The following is an 18007-nucleotide window of genomic DNA, read 5'->3' on the forward strand; positions in this document are numbered from 1 at the left end:
TAGTTTTAAGAACTTCAGTGCAAAATGAACAGTTTTAAGTGAGATTATAGAGAGAAAAAATAAATAAATATAGGCCTATCCTATATTGCGGTAGAGACGATATAGAAGAATATATACAATAGATATTTTTAAATTGTTTTGACGGTATATATATCGTCATATTACCCAGCCCCTACACCCCTATTTCAAAATATAAACAGTGGCTTTCATGTATTTTAGTTGCACTCAGGTTAAAGGTGTTGTTGTTCTATAATGTGTACAGCTACAGCTTACTTTAGAAACATTTTATTATACAGTCCAGTCTAGACTGGATACTATATGTCAGGTCAACAGGTTAAAGCACTCGTTCAATAAATAGCCTAAATGAAGTAGGTTGATGAAATGAGTATTAATTAGAGCTGCAACAATTCTTTCCTCCTCTATGACAGTAGACTGAATATCTTTGAGTTGTGGACAAAACAAGACATTTTTGGACGTCATCTTGGGCTTTGGGAAACACTGATCAACATTTTTCACCATTTTCTGACATTTTATAGACCAAACAACTAATCAATTAATCGACAATGAAAATAATGGTTAGTTGCAGCCCTAGTACATTAGAATCATACAGCCAGGTTTGTACAGTCTAGACAGGATGTGTCAGGTCAAGAGGATAAAGCACTTGTCTAATAAACAGGCTTAATGAATTGATGAAAAGAGTATTTATAAATGTTGAACAGCATGAAAAATCTGCACCAAATAAGGACGATGAACAGGCACGAGCAGTAAATAATTATTACAATATACTAACAAATTCAAAAAGGATGGTGGTTACTATAATTAAAGCAGTAACCAATATTTTTAAATTAACAACGGATCACAAGACTATTTGTGAAAGGGGTCGCGATGAATCGTGATATTATGTTTTGTGATATTGCATTGATTCTCAAAATCATTGATGCTATGATGCTGGATGTTACAGAGACTGTGATAAATGCAAATGCAGGTCCCACTGTTCTGATTGCATAAAAAAAGTAAACTTTTTTTTACTCAGATTCATGCATATGGTGGTGTGTTCTTTATACTATGACAGTTTTCCTAAAATTAGATTTCAGATTTTAAAAAATCGCAATAGATCACCTTGCTTACAGTATCGCAATATATTGAATGGTAACCCCTGTATCGTGATACGTATCGTATTGCCAGATTCTTGCCAACACAGCCCTACAAATCTGCAGTTCCCCTCAGCTCTACGGAGCTTTATTGTTTTGGGATTTATCTTTTTGTTGTGGACTCCTTTTTTTGAATAAACACATAGCTACCATGGGCTAAAAGTGTGAGTGTAAACAGTGTCACTGTCAATCAATGTCCCTTTAGAGTAATGGTGCATGATGCGTGAGGAGTGACCACATGACATTAATTAAAAGTGCTGTGAGCATAACACCGCGTTGAACTCAATACACACAGGACCTCAAACCACAGGAAAAGCAGAGGGGGGGGCGGGGAGGGAGCGCGGACCAGACCCATTTCCTCTCTCACAGTGTGGATGCTTTCAGCGGCATTGACTGGACAAATAAGCGCTCCCGTCCTTAATGCAGTTAATGGAATGTCACGCTGGTCACAGATACTGTAGGCTTTGTTCAGGCGAGTTGTAGGTGTCATATGATGGCAATCATACTGTGTAACTTGATTTGAAATATAACACGTTTCACCCGGCAATGCTCTTCAGTATGCTCATTCAGAAAAGACATTTACATTTTTAATGTGCTGCATGAATAAAAAAGATGTTCAGGGCAAATGCACACATTCAGTGAAAATGGTTTGCTCCATTTTTTTCCATTCACTTTACACCTTGAAGAGCCAGGGCTCAGCATCATCACTCCTCATGCTAGTGACTCATTGCCGGCATGATGACATTCACAGCTCTCGTAGTTGTGCGCCAACTTGTGCCCCTTTAATGATGGCTGAACAACATTAATATGAGATGCTATGAGACAAACATGCACTGTATGTCGCTTTTTTTTTTCCTATTCCACCATTTCACTGTCGGCGAGCTGAAACAGCCATAGAGATGCACGATGTACAGAAATAACATATCACCATGGTTACAAAAGCATAACGCTGTGGTTCCACATCCACAAGAAGACAGACCGTATGAATTGAAATGTTTGCAGCAGGCTCAAAATGCTGTTTTATGTTTTCACATCGCAGGTTTTTCTCTCTACTTCTTCCCAATGTTGACCTTCTCTATTTCCTGAATTATTCAATGTCTATTTTCTGGTCGCTGCTCCTTCACTCAGCCTTCTGCTGTAGCCAACCTACATACACCCACTCAAGGGCATGTTGTGATGTGCCAATGAATCTACATTATCTCTCCTTACCCCACCCCCCCACCCCTTTCTCTTGCAGGTAGCTGAGCTTGAGTCATTGAAAGAAAAGAGAGAATGGGTAAAGAATGAGAAATGAGACCACCAACCTTCACAATGTATGTCACTCCTGGACCTGAGATCTTCTCGCTCGAGTGTAGCCATCCTCTGGGGGGTTTGCTCACCAGTCCACCACCTCCACCTCCACCTCCACCTGGATGCCAGTCGTCTCCGCCGGGCTGGTGCTCGTCCAGCCTGCTCTTCTTGCTCATGCTGACGGCTGGCTCCAGCTGCGAGCAGGGGGTTGAATGGGAGGCCGAGCTGCACAGAGAGCCGCCCACACCAGAGGCTGCTGCTGCTGCTGCTGCTGCTGCTGCTGCTGCTGCTGCTGTCGCCGCGCTGGGGCTCGGGCCACTGGAGCTGCCTGAGCCCGATCCCCCACCCCCCTGCAGCTTAGACACAGCCAGGTCCTTGACAGCCGAGGGCAGACCCTTGATGCCCAGCAAGCTGCCTGAGTTGCTGAATTTCAGGCTTGACACCTTGTTGATGAGGGTACAGAGGGTGGTGCCTCCATCTTCCAGGTGGTCAGAGCCGTGGCCGGTGGGGGTGCTGGAAGCAGTGGTGGCGGAGGAGGGCTGGACCTCGTTCGGGGGTGTGTAAGATGTCTCGGCTGCAGACTGGGGGGTGGCCGAGACCTTGGGGTTCATGGACAGGCCGTGGAGAAGCTCATCGACGGACGTTACTGACTCATTCCTGAAGCGGTTGTATTTGGTACGGTGAAGCATACCCTTCTCTCTCTTGCTCTCTCCCCTCTCTCCACCAACCGACACGCACAGCCTGCCTCTTTCACAAGTGTGCTGGCAGACGTGGCTGAGCCGTGCTGATTACCCTCTCCTGTAACATAGCAGCGGCGGTACAGGCAGCAAACGCCTTTTAGCAATCACAGGCCACCTGACTGTAATTTTCTCTATTGAGGTTACAGTGGTGGTTGTGTTGAGCTGCTGCTGCTGCTGCTGCTGCTGCTGCTGCTGTCGCCAAAGTCCAATCTGCTCTCAGTAAAATCCAGAGCTGCAATCCAATCCGTCAGAGAGAAATATACAGACACAATCCATGGAAACACAGCACTGAAGCAGAGGAAGAGGAGGATGGAGAGGTCTCTAAAAGGCTGCCAGTGTTGTGGTGCAGCTTGTTTGGTTTCCAGCGGTGATGCTGCTGCTGATTTCTAGCCTCAAAAATCCAAAAAGTAAAGCAAACAAGAGAAAGGTCTATGTTGTCGATGATCACGGATACTGCGAGGGAAGAGCAAATACTCTCTACTGACTGCTGCCTGCCTGCCTGCTGGCTCAGAGCTAAAGCATGACTCACTGATCTGAGAAAACCTTCTCAACAAAAGGCTTGCTGAACACTGCAAATCACTTCCTGTCGGAGGGAGAAAAAAAAAAAAAAAACTCCCACTTACAGCACACTAGAACCAATCAATTTTTAAATTCCCCAGTCTGATGTTTATTCTCTGTAATTATTTCCTTCTCATTTGTTTTTCTGAGAAACGGAAATTAAGAATGAGAGATGGCTTGATTATTTAACTCAGCAACATAATTATTGAGAATATTCTGCTTGAATTCACGTTATACACAATTAATATCTTATTAAATGGATAAAAGTTGTGATAAAAGGATGATTCGCACGATAAACTAATCACATAAATGATAATAAATGAAATGAAAAACTAGAAGCCATTTCATTGACAGCTTCAATCCTGCCAAATTAACAAAAATCTTTGATTCAAGAATAAAATCTCTATCTAAATGTTTTATAAAGATGTAATTTTCCTAAATATACTGTGAATCACTGAAAGCAACAATACAGTCAAATTTTAGCATGACCGGAAATACGCAACATCATTAATATATTGTCCATGTTAATTTATAATAGCTGCAGAATATGGGCAGACATCACTCCTGGTTCTCAGTTATGTACTTTAAAAACCTATGACGACTTAATACACTTGTTGTTTCTGCACAGAATATGAATAACCAGGCATTAACGCAAAAAATGAATAAAGCTATTTTTCCCATTAAAATGTTGTGAGACCATTCGTCTAATGTGCAGATCAGTATTCTGCAACAAAGGATTAAAAAAAATCCAGTTCACAACAAGGAAGCAGCTTGTCTACAATACCCAGCAATTGGTCCAGGTTGAATTACATGAATGACACAACTAAAAAAAAAAAGAACAGTATGAACGACACGTTTCTCAGGCAGATGAGTCAATGAAACAACCGAAAGGATGACAGAAAAAAGCCCAAGAGTCTCCTTAAAACGAGCAGCAATGAAGCATCTTTGTCTCCCCGGTAGCGGAAAGCACACAGCCAGACACCATTCATGTAAAATGTCCTCAGGAGCATCTAGCAAAGCCGAAAGACTGACACTCATTCATAAGCAGCTTCCGCTCTCACTCTGCTGCAGATTTCGCACTGCAGTCCCTCCCAACATCTCTCTTTCCTGCCTGGCATATATAGAAAAAAAAAAAAAGACAGCACGTCTGCCTTCTCTCCTCAGAAAAAAAAAGGCAAACACAAAAGCAGGGAAGAACAGGCAGGCGGTCACAAATGAAAAGAGGAGGCAAGAAGACAAAGGAGGATACGAGCGGAGGACAAAAAGCATGCAATATTTAGTCTTTTATGTGAATGAAATAGCAGGCTGGCATACCAATGTTTCTGTGAATGGAAGCAAGGCCTTTCTGCCTCTGCAAGGCAATCCCTTGGGATGGCATGGTTTTATCCAATGAGGAGCTGGCTGGATGACTCATTCAGGGGAGGCTTGCAGAATAGTGGAAGAGACCATTCCAGACGCAGGTGTCCATTCTGTTTTCTCTCGACTGTCCTTTAAAAACGACACGTACATCATCCCATATGACATGTGTGCACGATTTAATAAGCTAATGTTCTGTTAACAAAATAACACACAAGAAAAATATCCAGAAAAGAAATTAGAAGTAAAAATGCCACCCCCGTGATTTTGATTGTCACCATTATCAGCTTTTTTTCCCTCCACATTCATGTGAACAGTTACCACCTACACATTTAATTAGCAATTTACTGTTTATATGTACCAGGGCAGATAGTACAAATGTACTAGAACAACAAATGTATTTTGGGTTCAAAAATATATTTAGATATTTAGACTCTTTTGAAAATACATAATTAGCATCCAATTTGATTTCATTATTAGAATGACAACCGGTATGTTAATATTTTATATGTTTTTGTTGATCATTTTAATAATATATCATCAACGTACATACAGTACATCAAGTCCTTTGCAATTGTATTACCCTCTGAGACAGTGATTATTGGGCCTACCCTGTTTTCTTTTTTTTTTATCTTGTATCAGCTGATACACTGATTAAGCGTATTTGTCATCTACTTGTATTTTATATTAGTCTTACTTTGCTAGACTAGAAGAAGAAATTAAAATTACTTGAACAAGGAAAGATTACACTTTGTACAATATCAAACCTTTCAAAGAGCAGCAAATGCACATTTCACCAAGGACTAAAAACGTTCAGTTTTATGCTCTTGTCTTGTGGTTATTCTTCCTATTAACTTTAATATATGCCACAAACTGGCTTTCAACATTGTTAAACCAAAAATAATGCATGATCGTATGATAAGATGTGATCAGTGCAAGTTAAGTCAGTACTATATGGAAGCTCAGGGATGTCAACATTAAAATTAGGGATGCATCGATACCACTTTTTTAGTGGTACTGGTACTTATATTTGGGTACTTGTCGAGTACTGATAAGAGTACTAATATTAATTAAGTAATATCATTACAGTTCTGACTCTGAAAATATTTTATTTTCATCGGATGTTCCTCCCATTCTGACTGTAAAAAATTAAATATACTATGCACTACATACTCAATAGGTGTACAGTACTATCGTTCAACATGCTTTTGTGTGAATAAACAGTAGTATGTATTTTTTTGGACGCACTGAGCAGTAATTTATGTCTTCACTTCCTGAGAGCCTCCTGGTTGAAGACGTGTAACCATAGTAGCCTGTGCCAACCTCATATGACGAAAACAACGGTTTGTGAGAATCAAAGTCTGAATTAATTCAAACTATATATTACAACTAGCAAAGTGGAATCTTATATTTACAGTTAAATTGAAGCGTTATTGATGTTGCAGAGCTGTCTGTCATTACTGCCACATTGCATTGTGGGATATTTATGCTGCCATAGTGTCCAGTGTTGCATACTGAAATATTTCATCAGAAATAGTATGCAATTCGCATACTATTGGTTTCATACTAAGGTTTCGGACACACTAAAAAAATCTCATACTGATTTAGCGTACTAAATAGCATGTCAATGTGGAATTTCGGACGCGAACCAGGGCTAAATTCTCCTCCATAGCTTTAGCCTCACACTTTTAGCATGACTTGTTTTAAAGCAACAAACCAACTCACGGAGCAAACACTTATTAGCTACAGCTGATACATTCTGCCGACGACCATTTCTCAGTAGTCAAAATCGATGACCGTCAACTAGAAATAAGAAGCCTGCTTTTGTCTACCTCATTGTTTCAAATCCTGAGTGGTAAATTTGAGTGACAAGATTGAAACACTCAACAGACATAGCAACAGCAACTAAGCGGGGTGGGTCTCATCGAAGTGTCAGGATGAACCCTGCTGACATTTACTCTAGCGCCAACAGCAGGTCAACATTTTTGTCTTTTAGTGAAATACCTCAACAATAATCAGATGGATTCCCATGACATTTTTCCAATTTTTTGGTTTATGACCAAATACCTGCTAAACTAATGACATTCCCAGCAGCCTCAGCTTTACTTTCTGTTAAGTGCTAATTAGCAAATGTTAGCAAATGAACATGGTAAATGATACTCGCTAAACATCAGCATGTTAGCATTGTCAGTGTGAGTATGTTATCATTTAGCCCTTTAGAGCTGCTAGAATGGCTGCAGACTCTAAAGGCCGTTACAAACAGCGGTCGTTTTTTTTTTTGTGCGATTAATTTGCATGTCAATAATATTCGCCAATTTAATTTTATGCATGTGTGACCGTGCCCTAATAAATTCCCACAGAACGCAATTTCTTTTCTGGAACGAGGTTGATTTTCTGACCTTTCACACCCCGCATAAAGGCATCAACCAATCACGTTGTGCAGAACGGGTCGAGTTGCGTCTATATGTACGAAACAACAACACGGAGGCCTCGTAGTCGGAACCAAGATGACAAACTTTATTACTCCTTTCAACCCTGACAAAGGCAGCGCAGACCAGATCCACTCCTTCCGTTCTTATCTTTCACAATAAAAGCCCTAGATATATAATATTCGCAGGCGAGTATTTTGCATTTTCGTATTGGTTTTCGTCACGCCCCCCCCGTGCGTTAAGGCATTTAGTCTTAATTAGTTTATTGCACTATTATCTCAGTGTGGAGTTGAGAAAAGTCTGCTTAATAGCCCTGGAGAAGGGTGCAGACCTATGGCTGAATTGGACCGCCTTTCTTCAGAGGACTGTGTAGACGTGGGGACAGAGGTGCAAAATAAAGCTCTACTCACGCATTGTAGTGTTCTGTTAGCAGGTGTCTAGAGATCCTGAGGCACTGAAGGCCCACCCACCGCTTCCCTGCTACTGTGGAGAGAAACACAAGGGGGCTCAGTTGAAAAGAAAAGGCGGGAATATCTAGAATATCTGCTGTCATTGGGGTGTTTCCTATGCAGTCAGCCACAGCGTGGAGCTTCCTGTAGTGTATGATGGGGTCCATCTGTGGACAGGTCACAGAGCGTCTAATAAATAATAAATGTGATGGCACAAACATAAACACGATTATCCTCTTCCAATGAGATGCTTGTAACATCTTAACAACCCATAGGTAAAGCTTTCAAAATAAGAGTACACTGACAACATAAATGTGTATGTGTCTTCCGCTTATTTCATAAAATATGCATATTGAATAAGAACATTTACAAAATATACAGTATAAGTCATCCAGATAATCACCCAAAGTTCATATCATTTAATAGATGAATGTAAGAATGACAACTTATTCCATTAATATCATTTTTCCATCTCATTTTTCAGACATACATTAAGAGTGAATGAGAAAGGAGAGACAGAGGAAAAGAGCATCCATTGGCAAGGAAAGCAGCAGACACTTCTCCACTTGACTACTGTTGCCAGGTTACCAAAAACATTCAAAAAAGCCAGAGTTATTTTCAGACTAGCTAGAAGCAAAATAACCAATGTTACAGAAAGGGCAGACACAGGCAACTGGTAAAATGTGACCATTTTTTTGTTATTATTAAAACAAAAAATGCATTATTCACCCACAGCAATGAAACACTTCAGATATTTGGCTCATGATTTAAAGCATCTCGCATCAGTAGGCGAGATTGGAGCAAATATGATTACGAAAAATGGTTTTATAAAACGGTCGCTATATCGTGACAGTAGTAGAGAAACAGGCAACCTGAAAAAAATCATGTTCCTCTGTGTCCTCTGGTGCTCCTAACGGCATCTGCAAGATTTAACAGACCGGAGGAAAACAAGCATCAAGAGCTGATCTGAGGTCTGCTATCCATCTACCGTGGATGAGAGCCGGCTGTCAATCACTCGCGGACTCCGACCAAAGGGTCAAACTAGGCAGCGCTGATCAAATATGAATCAATATTCTGTTACTGTAATGCCTATTTCTCTCCTCAAATGTTTTCAAAATCATCTTGTAGTGTACTGTTTAGCTGTAAAATGAGAACGTTTGTGACACCGCCGCCATTGTGAAATCTAGTGGAGGAACACCAAGTTCTGGTCCCATGACCGGAGCACAGACAATACGCTCTCTCTCTGAAATGACCTGTGATTGGTCAAAGTCTCCCGTCACGGGTAGATTTTTGAAAGCCTGAAAACAGAGCCATGAGGAGGAGCAGAAGTCTAGTTATCTCTCAGAACACTTGAATTACAATATGCTGAAAGGTTATTATGGAATTTTTGTCCATAATGCCAAAAACATTCTGCCTACTGCCACTTTAATGTTGTAGTGTTTGAGGAGACTTTTAACATTTGCAATAAAACATGAACATACTTTATTTATTCTTTTGATACATTTTTATGTTGCCTATATTTGAACAGAATTTGCAATAAATTAGGGTATTGCAATCTAATTTGCAACACTGCTTTTGCAATGCTTTTATTTATATATATATATTCCTTAATTATTTTATTTATTTGTCTTTATTTTTTACTTTATATACCGGTATATATATATAAAAATATATTTCACTTTTCCATTTTCCAGTTTTGTTTGTTTTTTATAAAAAAAAATCTGCATGATAGTATTAGAAACGGGAACAAGAATGCAGAAACAATTTTATTTTATTTAAAAAAAAAAAAAATTCTTCTTCTTCTCTCTCTCTCTCTCTATATATATGTATATATGTATATATATACATATATATATATATATATATGTATATATATATACATATATATATATATGTATATATATATATTCAATACACGGGTGTATTGAATACTCAATTCTGATTGGTCAATCACGGCGTTCTGCGGTCTGTAATTTCTGTATAACAGTCCGTTGCTATGTATAGCAGACCGTTGCTATGGGCGCAGCTCTGATGTTGGACTCTGGCGGACTGTTTTTGTGTCAAAATACTGATTTCTTCAGTAAGTAGCCGTGTAATAAGCGAGATAATGTACAGCTAGCGGGTCATTGTTGTGAAATAAACCCCGACAGGGCGATGCCGCTCTCATAGCTACACCCTTACATATTTCACTTTTCCATTTTACACTTCCTATTTTTTTTTGGGGTTGTCTTACCCATGTGCCATCTGGGGTGGGTGAAGAGAAAAGGGGATATTTTAAAGAATAGAGGGGCAAATAAGAGCCCTTTGTCGGGCAGAAATACGTACATAATATACGTGGACAAAAAAAAAAAGAATACTATGTTTGTATACTCTTCCATGTCCAGTATTACATATGTATGTAAATGTTGATGACTTGAAAATTAAAATTTGATCACAAAAAAAGACAAATTTAAAATCTTCCTCTTAAAATAAGACTGAATAAAATAAAACTGCAAATTCTTAACATTAAATGCAAGCTCAATTTTGTTGACATATTAGTGGGAGGAAAAAACAACATATATGTCCATTGCACCCATTTGCTGCCACTCCTTTGCTTTATTGCTGGTGTTCCAACACAGTCATCTACTTGTTTTACTGTGGGTTACATCCCACTACCACTTTTATTACAACTTATGCAATGGTGGCAACAAATAGTTGCCCCCATATATATTCAGTCTATTCATAATATATGGGCCAGGGACACCTCTATATTTGATGGAAATATATAAAAGTTACACAACCTGTGGTTAGCATTGTGTTCACACTGAATGGAAGCCGAGTGTCCTTTTCTTGCCCTACATCCATGACCTCATATGAGCCTGTTTGTGACCACATTTCAATAACATTACTGACTGTGGTTATACAAGTGTGTAATGTTTCTTAAAAGCTCAATGAGACTAAAATAAAATGAATAGCAAATGGAAACATTATTGATAGCCTACTTCAAGAGAGCAGAGTGATGTAAGAATTTCCTGTGTGGACAATGTGTAGCCTTGAGAGCTCATTTTCATAATCATGTCTGGGGCATCATTTGAGCTTTCTGTGAATGGTTCATTACAAAAGCGACAGGAGCAGCGGAAGTGCAAGAGGTTCATATATGTAGAAGTGCACGTGCATGTGTCTGTAGCCCTATAGTAACATTATACAGTATATGCCATTCATCCAATACTTTACTGTAAATCAACTGATCAAATACTGATTATAGAAAAATGAAATACACTCTGGTTCATGGGAATGAATATTCTAAATTTGAATATGTATTTAAACAGTAAAAAACAGATATTGGAATATGAAAATTAAAGATAGGTTCGACAATGTTGGAAAGGTAGCATAATTTGAAAGTAGCATCGCCTCAGGAGCTCCGTCTAAACCCACCCCTCCACACCTCCTTCCAAGGCAACACCCCCCACCCCCCTCACACACACACACACAAACATGCACGTGCACAGCCGCATCCTAACTACTTCACAGACACAGAGCGGAGAGAGGACCTCAACTCAACAAGGCTACCTTATGACCAGTGACCACGACAGTGCTACTGCAGGGCTGACTTTTCTCTTCCATTCTCCAGTAAACTTGCGGCGGTAACGCGCTGTTCAGGCTGGTGCACGCCAAGGGTAGAGTATGAGCAGGGAGGCAGGGAGGAAGGGAGGCATCTGATTGGTTCTTTCCAAGCGGGCCGCAAGGCAGTGATTGGTAGGATTACAGGATTTTTTTACAGGATTACAGCAGCTACAGATGGAGGCTCTGCGTTACGTTACGAAATGAGGAGATTTCCTATAGATACCTCCTCGTTGCAACTTCACTACGTCCATTGCAGGCTTTCAAAGCGGGCGACAGGAATAAAAAGAAACAGTTTTGCATCGCTCACTGCCAGTTAGAACACAGTGTCATGGACATAATGCGCAAAAATAGATATTCGAAGAGTTCAAACCTATATTGTTTTTTTTTTACAATAAATACACAATTTTGACAGCCCTAAAAAACACCAGGGTCAGACTTCACCGTTAAGCAAGGTAGGCAACCTGGTATGGGGCCGCCAACTAAAAGGGCCCAAAACAGTTGTAGAATTATTATGATGTTTAGATATGAAAATCAATGGATTATGTCACTATTCTAACTCAGTGTACCCAGAAATAACTTACAAAAGGCCCAAAGCACTTAAAAAAATATGTAACTCAACTGTGGGCTATACTACGCACTGTGCAAGGTCTATTGAAGGAGGCTGAGACATAGGCCTCACAGGGCAGAAGGAAGAGGCTGCAGCTTTAGCCGCAGAGCCCGTATATACATACGTACATAGTACCTATTATGTCCTGATATCAAGTTTTTCGTCTTGACAATGCATATCGTCACGTTTTTATATCGCAATATTTCGTGGCACGATATTTCGTCACACCCCTAATTTCCAAATATTAGTATAGTATATTAGTATAAACATATTAGTAGATTGCTTTGACATAAGTACTGCAGTTATAAAGTAGGAGCATGGATTTAATGAGTGGAGGTATTTTTGCCGGTGGTAAAGTTATATTTTAATATGGCAAAAACTTACCCAAATTGAGTTGCAATGGCAGAGTGGTGCTGTTCCTGTAGGCTATCTGCTCCTGCTCGTTGACTCCAGGGAAGTGAAGAAACGTTTGTTTGTAACTTTATCCAGCATCTATGTAGTGTTAGTAGGGTATCTAGCATCTATGTAGCATTAGTAGGGTATCTAGCATCTATGTAGTGTTAGTAGGGTATCCATCATCCATGTAGTGTTAGTAGGGTATCCATCATCCATGTAGTGTTAGTAGGGTATCTAGCATCTATGTAGTGTTAGTAGGGTATCTAGCATCTATGTAGTGTTAGTAGGGTATCCATCATCCATGTAGTGTTAGTAGGGTATCTAGCATCTATGTAGTGTTAGTAGGGTATCCATCATCCATGTAGTGTTAGTAGGGTATCTAGCATCTATGTAGCATTAGTAGGGTATCTAGCATCTATGTAGCGTTAGTAGGGTATCTAGCATCTATGTAGTGTTAGTAGGGTATCCATCATCCATGTAGTGTTAGTAGGGTATCTAGCATCTATGTAGCATTAGTAGGGTATCTAGCATCTATGTAGCATTAGTAGGGTATCTAGCATCTATGTAGTGTTAGTAGGGTATCTAGCATCAATGTAGTGTTAGTAGGGTATCTAGCATCTATGTAGTGTTAGTAGGGTATCTAGCATCTATGTAGTGTTAGTAGGGTATCTAGCATCAATGTAGTGTTAGTAGGGTATCCATCATCCATGTAGTGTTAGTAGGGTATCTAGCATCTATGTAGTGTTAGTAGGGTATCTAGCATCAATGTAGTGTTAGTAGGGTATCCATCATCCATGTAGCGTTAGTAGGGTATCTAGCATCTATGTAGTGTTAGTAGGGTATCTAGCATCTATCTAGCGTTAGTAGGGTATCTAGCATCTATGTAGTGTTAGTAGGGTATCTAGCATCTATGTAGTGTTAGTAGGGTATCTAGCATCTATCTAGCATTAGTAGGGTATCTAGCATCTATGTAGTGTTAGCGGGGTATCTAGCATCTATGTAGCGTTATCGTTAGCAGGCTATATCCAGTATCCATGTAACATTAGCATTAGCAGGGTATAGCCAGCATTCTTGTTGCGTTAGCAGGGTATAGCTAGTATTCTTGTTGCGTTAGCAGGGTATAGCTAGTATTCTTGTAGCGTTAGCAGGGTATAGCTAGTATTCTTGTTGCATTAGCAGGGTAGGCTATAGCTATCATTCTTGTTGCGTTAGCAGGGTATAGCTGGCATTCTTGTTGCGTTAGCAGGGTATAGCTAGTATTCTTGTAGCGTTAGCAGGGTATAGCTAGTATTATTGTTGCATTAGCAAGGTATAGCTAGTATTCTTGTTGCATTAGCAGGGTATAGCTAGTATTCTTGTAGCGTTAGCAGGGTATAGCTAGTATTGTTGTTGCATTAGCAGGGTACAGCTAGTATTCTTGTAGTGTTAGCAGGGTATAGCTAGTATTCTTGTAGCGTTAGCAGGGTATAGCTAGTATTCTTGTAGCGTTAGCAGGGTATAGCTAGTATTGTTGTTGCGTTAGCAGGGTATAGCTAGTATTGTTGTTGCGTTAGCAGGGTATAGCTAGTATTATTGTAGCGTTAGCAGGGTAGGCTATAGCTATCATTCTTGTTGCGTTAGCAGGGTATAGCTGGCATTCTTGTTGCGTTAGCAGGGTATAGCTAGTATTCTTGTAGCATTAGCAGGGTATAGCTAGTATTCTTGTAGCGTTAGCAGGGTATAGCTAGTATTCTTGTTGCGTTAGCAGGGTATAGCTAGTATTCTTGTTGCATCAGCAGGGTATAGCTAGTATTCTTGTTGCATCAGCAGGGTATAGCTAGTATTCTTGTTGCATTAGCAGGGTATAGCTAGTATTCTTGTTGCGTTAGCAGGGTATAGCTAGTATTGTTGTTGCATTAGCAGGGTACAGCTAGTATTCTTGTAGTGTTAGCAGGGTATAGCTAGTATTCTTGTAGCGTTAGCAGGGTATTGCTAGTATTCTTGTAGCGTTAGCAGGGTATAGCTAGTATTCTTGTTGCATTAGCAGGGTATAGCTAGTGTTCTTGTAGCGTTAGCAGGGTATAGCTAGTATTCTTGTTGCATTAGCAGGGTATAGCTAGTATTCTTGTTGCATTAGCAGGGTATAGCTAGTATTTTTGTTGCATTAGCAGGGTATAGCTAGTATTCTTGTTGCATTAGCAGGGTATAGCTAGTATTCTTGTTGAACTAGCAGGGTATAGCTAGTATTCTTGTAGCTGTAGCAGGCTATAGCTAGTATTCTTGTTGCATTAGCAGGGTATAGCTAGTGTTCTTGTAGCGTTAGCAGGGTATAGCTAGTATTTTTGTTGCATTAGCAGGGTATAGCTAGTATTGTTGTAGCTGTAGCAGGCTATAGCTAGTATTCTTGTTGCATTAGCAGGGTATAGCTAGTATTCTTGTAGCGTTAGCAGGGTATAGCTAGTATTTTTGTTGCATTAGCAGGGTATAGCTAGTATTGTTGTTGAGTTAGCAGGGTATAGCTAGTATTGTTGTTGCATTAGCAGGGTATAGCTAGTATTCTTGTTGCATCAGCAGGGTATAGCTAGTATTCTTGTTGCATTAGCAGGGTATAGCTAGTATTCTTGTAGCGTTAGCAGGGTATAGCTAGTATTTTTGTTGCATTAGCAGGGTATAGCTAGTATTGTTGTTGCATTAGCAGGGTATAGCTAGTATTGTTGTTGCGTTAGCAGGGTATAGCTAGTATTCTTGTAGCATTAGCAGGGTATAGCTAGTATTCTTGTAGCGTTAGCAGGGTATAGCTAGTATTCTTGTTGCATTAGCAGGGTAGGCTATAGCTATCATTCTTGTTGCGTTAGCAGGGTATAGCTGGCATTCTTGTTGCGTTAGCAGGGTATAGCTAGTATTCTTGTAGCGTTAGCAGGGTATAGCTAGTATTATTGTTGCATTAGCAAGGTATAGCTAGTATTCTTGTTGCATTAGCAGGGTATAGCTAGTATTCTTGTAGCGTTAGCAGGGTATAGCTAGTATTATTGTTGCATTAGCAAGGTATAGCTAGTATTCTTGTTGCATTAGCAGGGTATAGCTAATATTCTTGTAGCGTTAGCAGGGTATAGCTAGTATTGTTGTTGCATTAGCAGGGTACAGCTAGTATTCTTGTAGTGTTAGCAGGGTATAGCTAGTATTCTTGTAGCGTTAGCAGGGTATAGCTAGTATTCTTGTAGCGTTAGCAGGGTATAGCTAGTATTCTTGTTGCATTAGCAGGGTATAGCTAGTATTCTTGTAGCGTTAGCAGGGTATAGCTAGTATTCTTGTTGCATTAGCAGGGTATAGCTAGTATTCTTGTAGCGTTAGCAGGGTATAGCTAGTATTTTTGTTGCATTAGCAGGGTATAGCTAGTATTCTTGTTGCATTAGCAGGGTATAGCTAGTATTCTTGTTGCATCAGCAGGGTATAGCTAGTCTTCTTGTTGCATTAGCAGGGTATAGCTAGTCTCCTTGTTGCGTTAGCAGGGTATAGCTAGTATTCTTGTTGCATTAACAGGGTATAGCTAGTATTGTTGTTGCGTTAGCAGGGTATAGCTAGTATTGTTGTTGCGTTAGCAGGGTATAGCTAGTATTCTTGTTGCGTTAGCAGGGTATAGCTAGTATTCTTGTTGCATCAGCAGGGTATAGCTAGTATTCTTGTTGCATTAGCAGGGTATAGCTAGTATTCTTGTTGCATCAGCAGGGTATAGCTAGTATTCTTGTTGCATTAGCAGGGTATAGCTAGTATTGTTGTTGCGTTAGCAGGGTATAGCTAGTATTGTTTTTGCGTTAGCAGGGTATAGCTAGTATTCTTGTTGCATCAGCAGGGTATAGCTAGTATTCTTGTTGCATTAGCAGGGTATAGCTAGTATTGTTGTTGCATTAGCAGGGTATAGCTAGTATTCTTGTTGCATTAGCAGGGTATAGCTAGTATTCTTGTTGCATTAGCAGGGTATAGCTAGTATTCTTGTTGCATTAGCAGGGTATAGCTAGTATTGTTGTTGCGTTAGCAGGGTATAGCTAGTATTCTTGTTGCATTAGCAGGGTATAGCTAGTATTCTTGTAGCTTTAGCAGGGTATAGCTAGTATTCTTGTTGCACTAGCAGGGTATAGCTAGTATTCTTGTAGCGTTAGCAGGGTATAGCTAGTATTCTTGTTGCATTAGCAGGGTATAGCTAGTATTCTTGTAGCGTTAGCAGGGTATAGCTAGTATTCTTGTTGCATCAGCAGGGTATAGCTAGTATTCTTGTTGCGTTAGCAGGGTATAGCTAGTATTCTTGTTGCATCAGCAGGGTATAGCTAGTATTCTTGTAGCGTTAGCAGGGTATAGCTAGTATTCTTGTTGCATCAGCAGGGTATAGCTAGTATTGTTGTTGCGTTAGCAGGGTATAGCTAGTATTCTTGTTGCGTCAGCAGGGTATAGCTAGTATTCTTGTTGCATTAGCACGGTATAGCTAGTATTGTTGTTGCATTAGCAGGGTATAGCTAGTATTGTTGTTGCGTTAGCAGGGTATAGCTAGTATTCTTGTTGCATTAGCAGGGTATAGCTAGTATTCTTGTTGCGTTAATAGGGTATAGCTAGTATTGTTGTTGCGTTAGCAGGGTATAGCTAGTATTGTTGTTGCGTCAGCAGGGTATAGCTAGTATTGTTGTTGCGTTAGCAGGATATAGCTAGTATTCTTGTTGCATTAGCAGGGTATAGCTAGTATTCTTGTTGCATCAGCAGGGTATAGCTAGTATTCTTGTTGCATTAGCAGGGTATAGCTAGTATTCTTGTTGCATCAGCAGGGTATAGCTAGTATTCTTGTTGCATTAGCAGGGTATAGCTAGTATTGTTGTTGCGTTAGCAGGGTATAGCTAGTATTGTTGTTGCGTTAGCAGGGTATATCTAGTATTCTTGTTGCATCAGCAGGGTATAGCTAGTATTCTTGTTGCATTAGCACGGTATAGCTAGTATTGTTGTTGCATTAGCAGGGTATAGCTAGTATTGTTGTTGCGTTAGCAGGGTATAGCTAGTATTCTTGTTGCATTAGCAGGGTATAGCTAGTATTCTTGTTGCATTAGCAGGGTATAGCTAGTATTCTTGTTGCGTTAGCAGGGTATAGCTAGTATTGTTGTTGCGTTAGCAGGTTATAGCTTGTATTCTTGTTGCGTTAGCAGGGTATAGCTAGTATTGTTGTTGCGTTAGCAGGGTATAGCTAGTATTGTTGTTGCGTTAGCAGGGTATAGCTAGTATTCTTGTTGCATCAGCAGGGTATAGCTAGTATTCTTGTTGCATTAGCAGGGTATAGCTAGTATTCTTGTTGCATCAGCAGGGTATAGCTAGTATTCTTGTTGCATCAGTAGGGTATAGCTAGTATTCTTGTTGCGTCAGCAGGGTATAGCTAGTATTCTTGTTGCATTAACAGGGTATAGCTAGTATTGTT

General features: G+C 40.0%; 1 protein-coding gene across 2 annotated transcripts in view; it reads right to left on the minus strand.

Annotated features, from left to right (window-relative positions):
• The window catches only part of shc3 (SHC (Src homology 2 domain containing) transforming protein 3), a 37574-nt gene extending 24899 nt beyond the window's left edge, over positions 1 to 12675 (minus strand). The window contains exons 1-3 of one of the 2 annotated variants that reach the window (XM_074617531.1): positions 12568 to 12675; positions 7935 to 8007; positions 2456 to 5222 (exon numbers count right to left, since the gene is read on the minus strand). In XM_074617531.1, the coding sequence (XP_074473632.1) occupies positions 2456 to 3130 (675 nt within the window). In that variant the 5' untranslated portion in view covers positions 3131 to 5222; positions 7935 to 8007; positions 12568 to 12675. Of the gene's footprint in view, positions 1 to 2455; positions 5228 to 7934; positions 8008 to 12567 lie in introns of both variants that reach the window. The other variant, XM_074617530.1, reaches the window with a different exon arrangement.
• Between the last annotated feature and the right edge of the window lie 5332 nt (positions 12676 to 18007).

The sequence above is a fragment of the Sebastes fasciatus genome, chromosome 19, assembly GCF_043250625.1.
Source record: "Sebastes fasciatus isolate fSebFas1 chromosome 19, fSebFas1.pri, whole genome shotgun sequence".
Lineage (NCBI taxonomy): Eukaryota > Metazoa > Chordata > Actinopteri > Perciformes > Sebastidae > Sebastes > Sebastes fasciatus.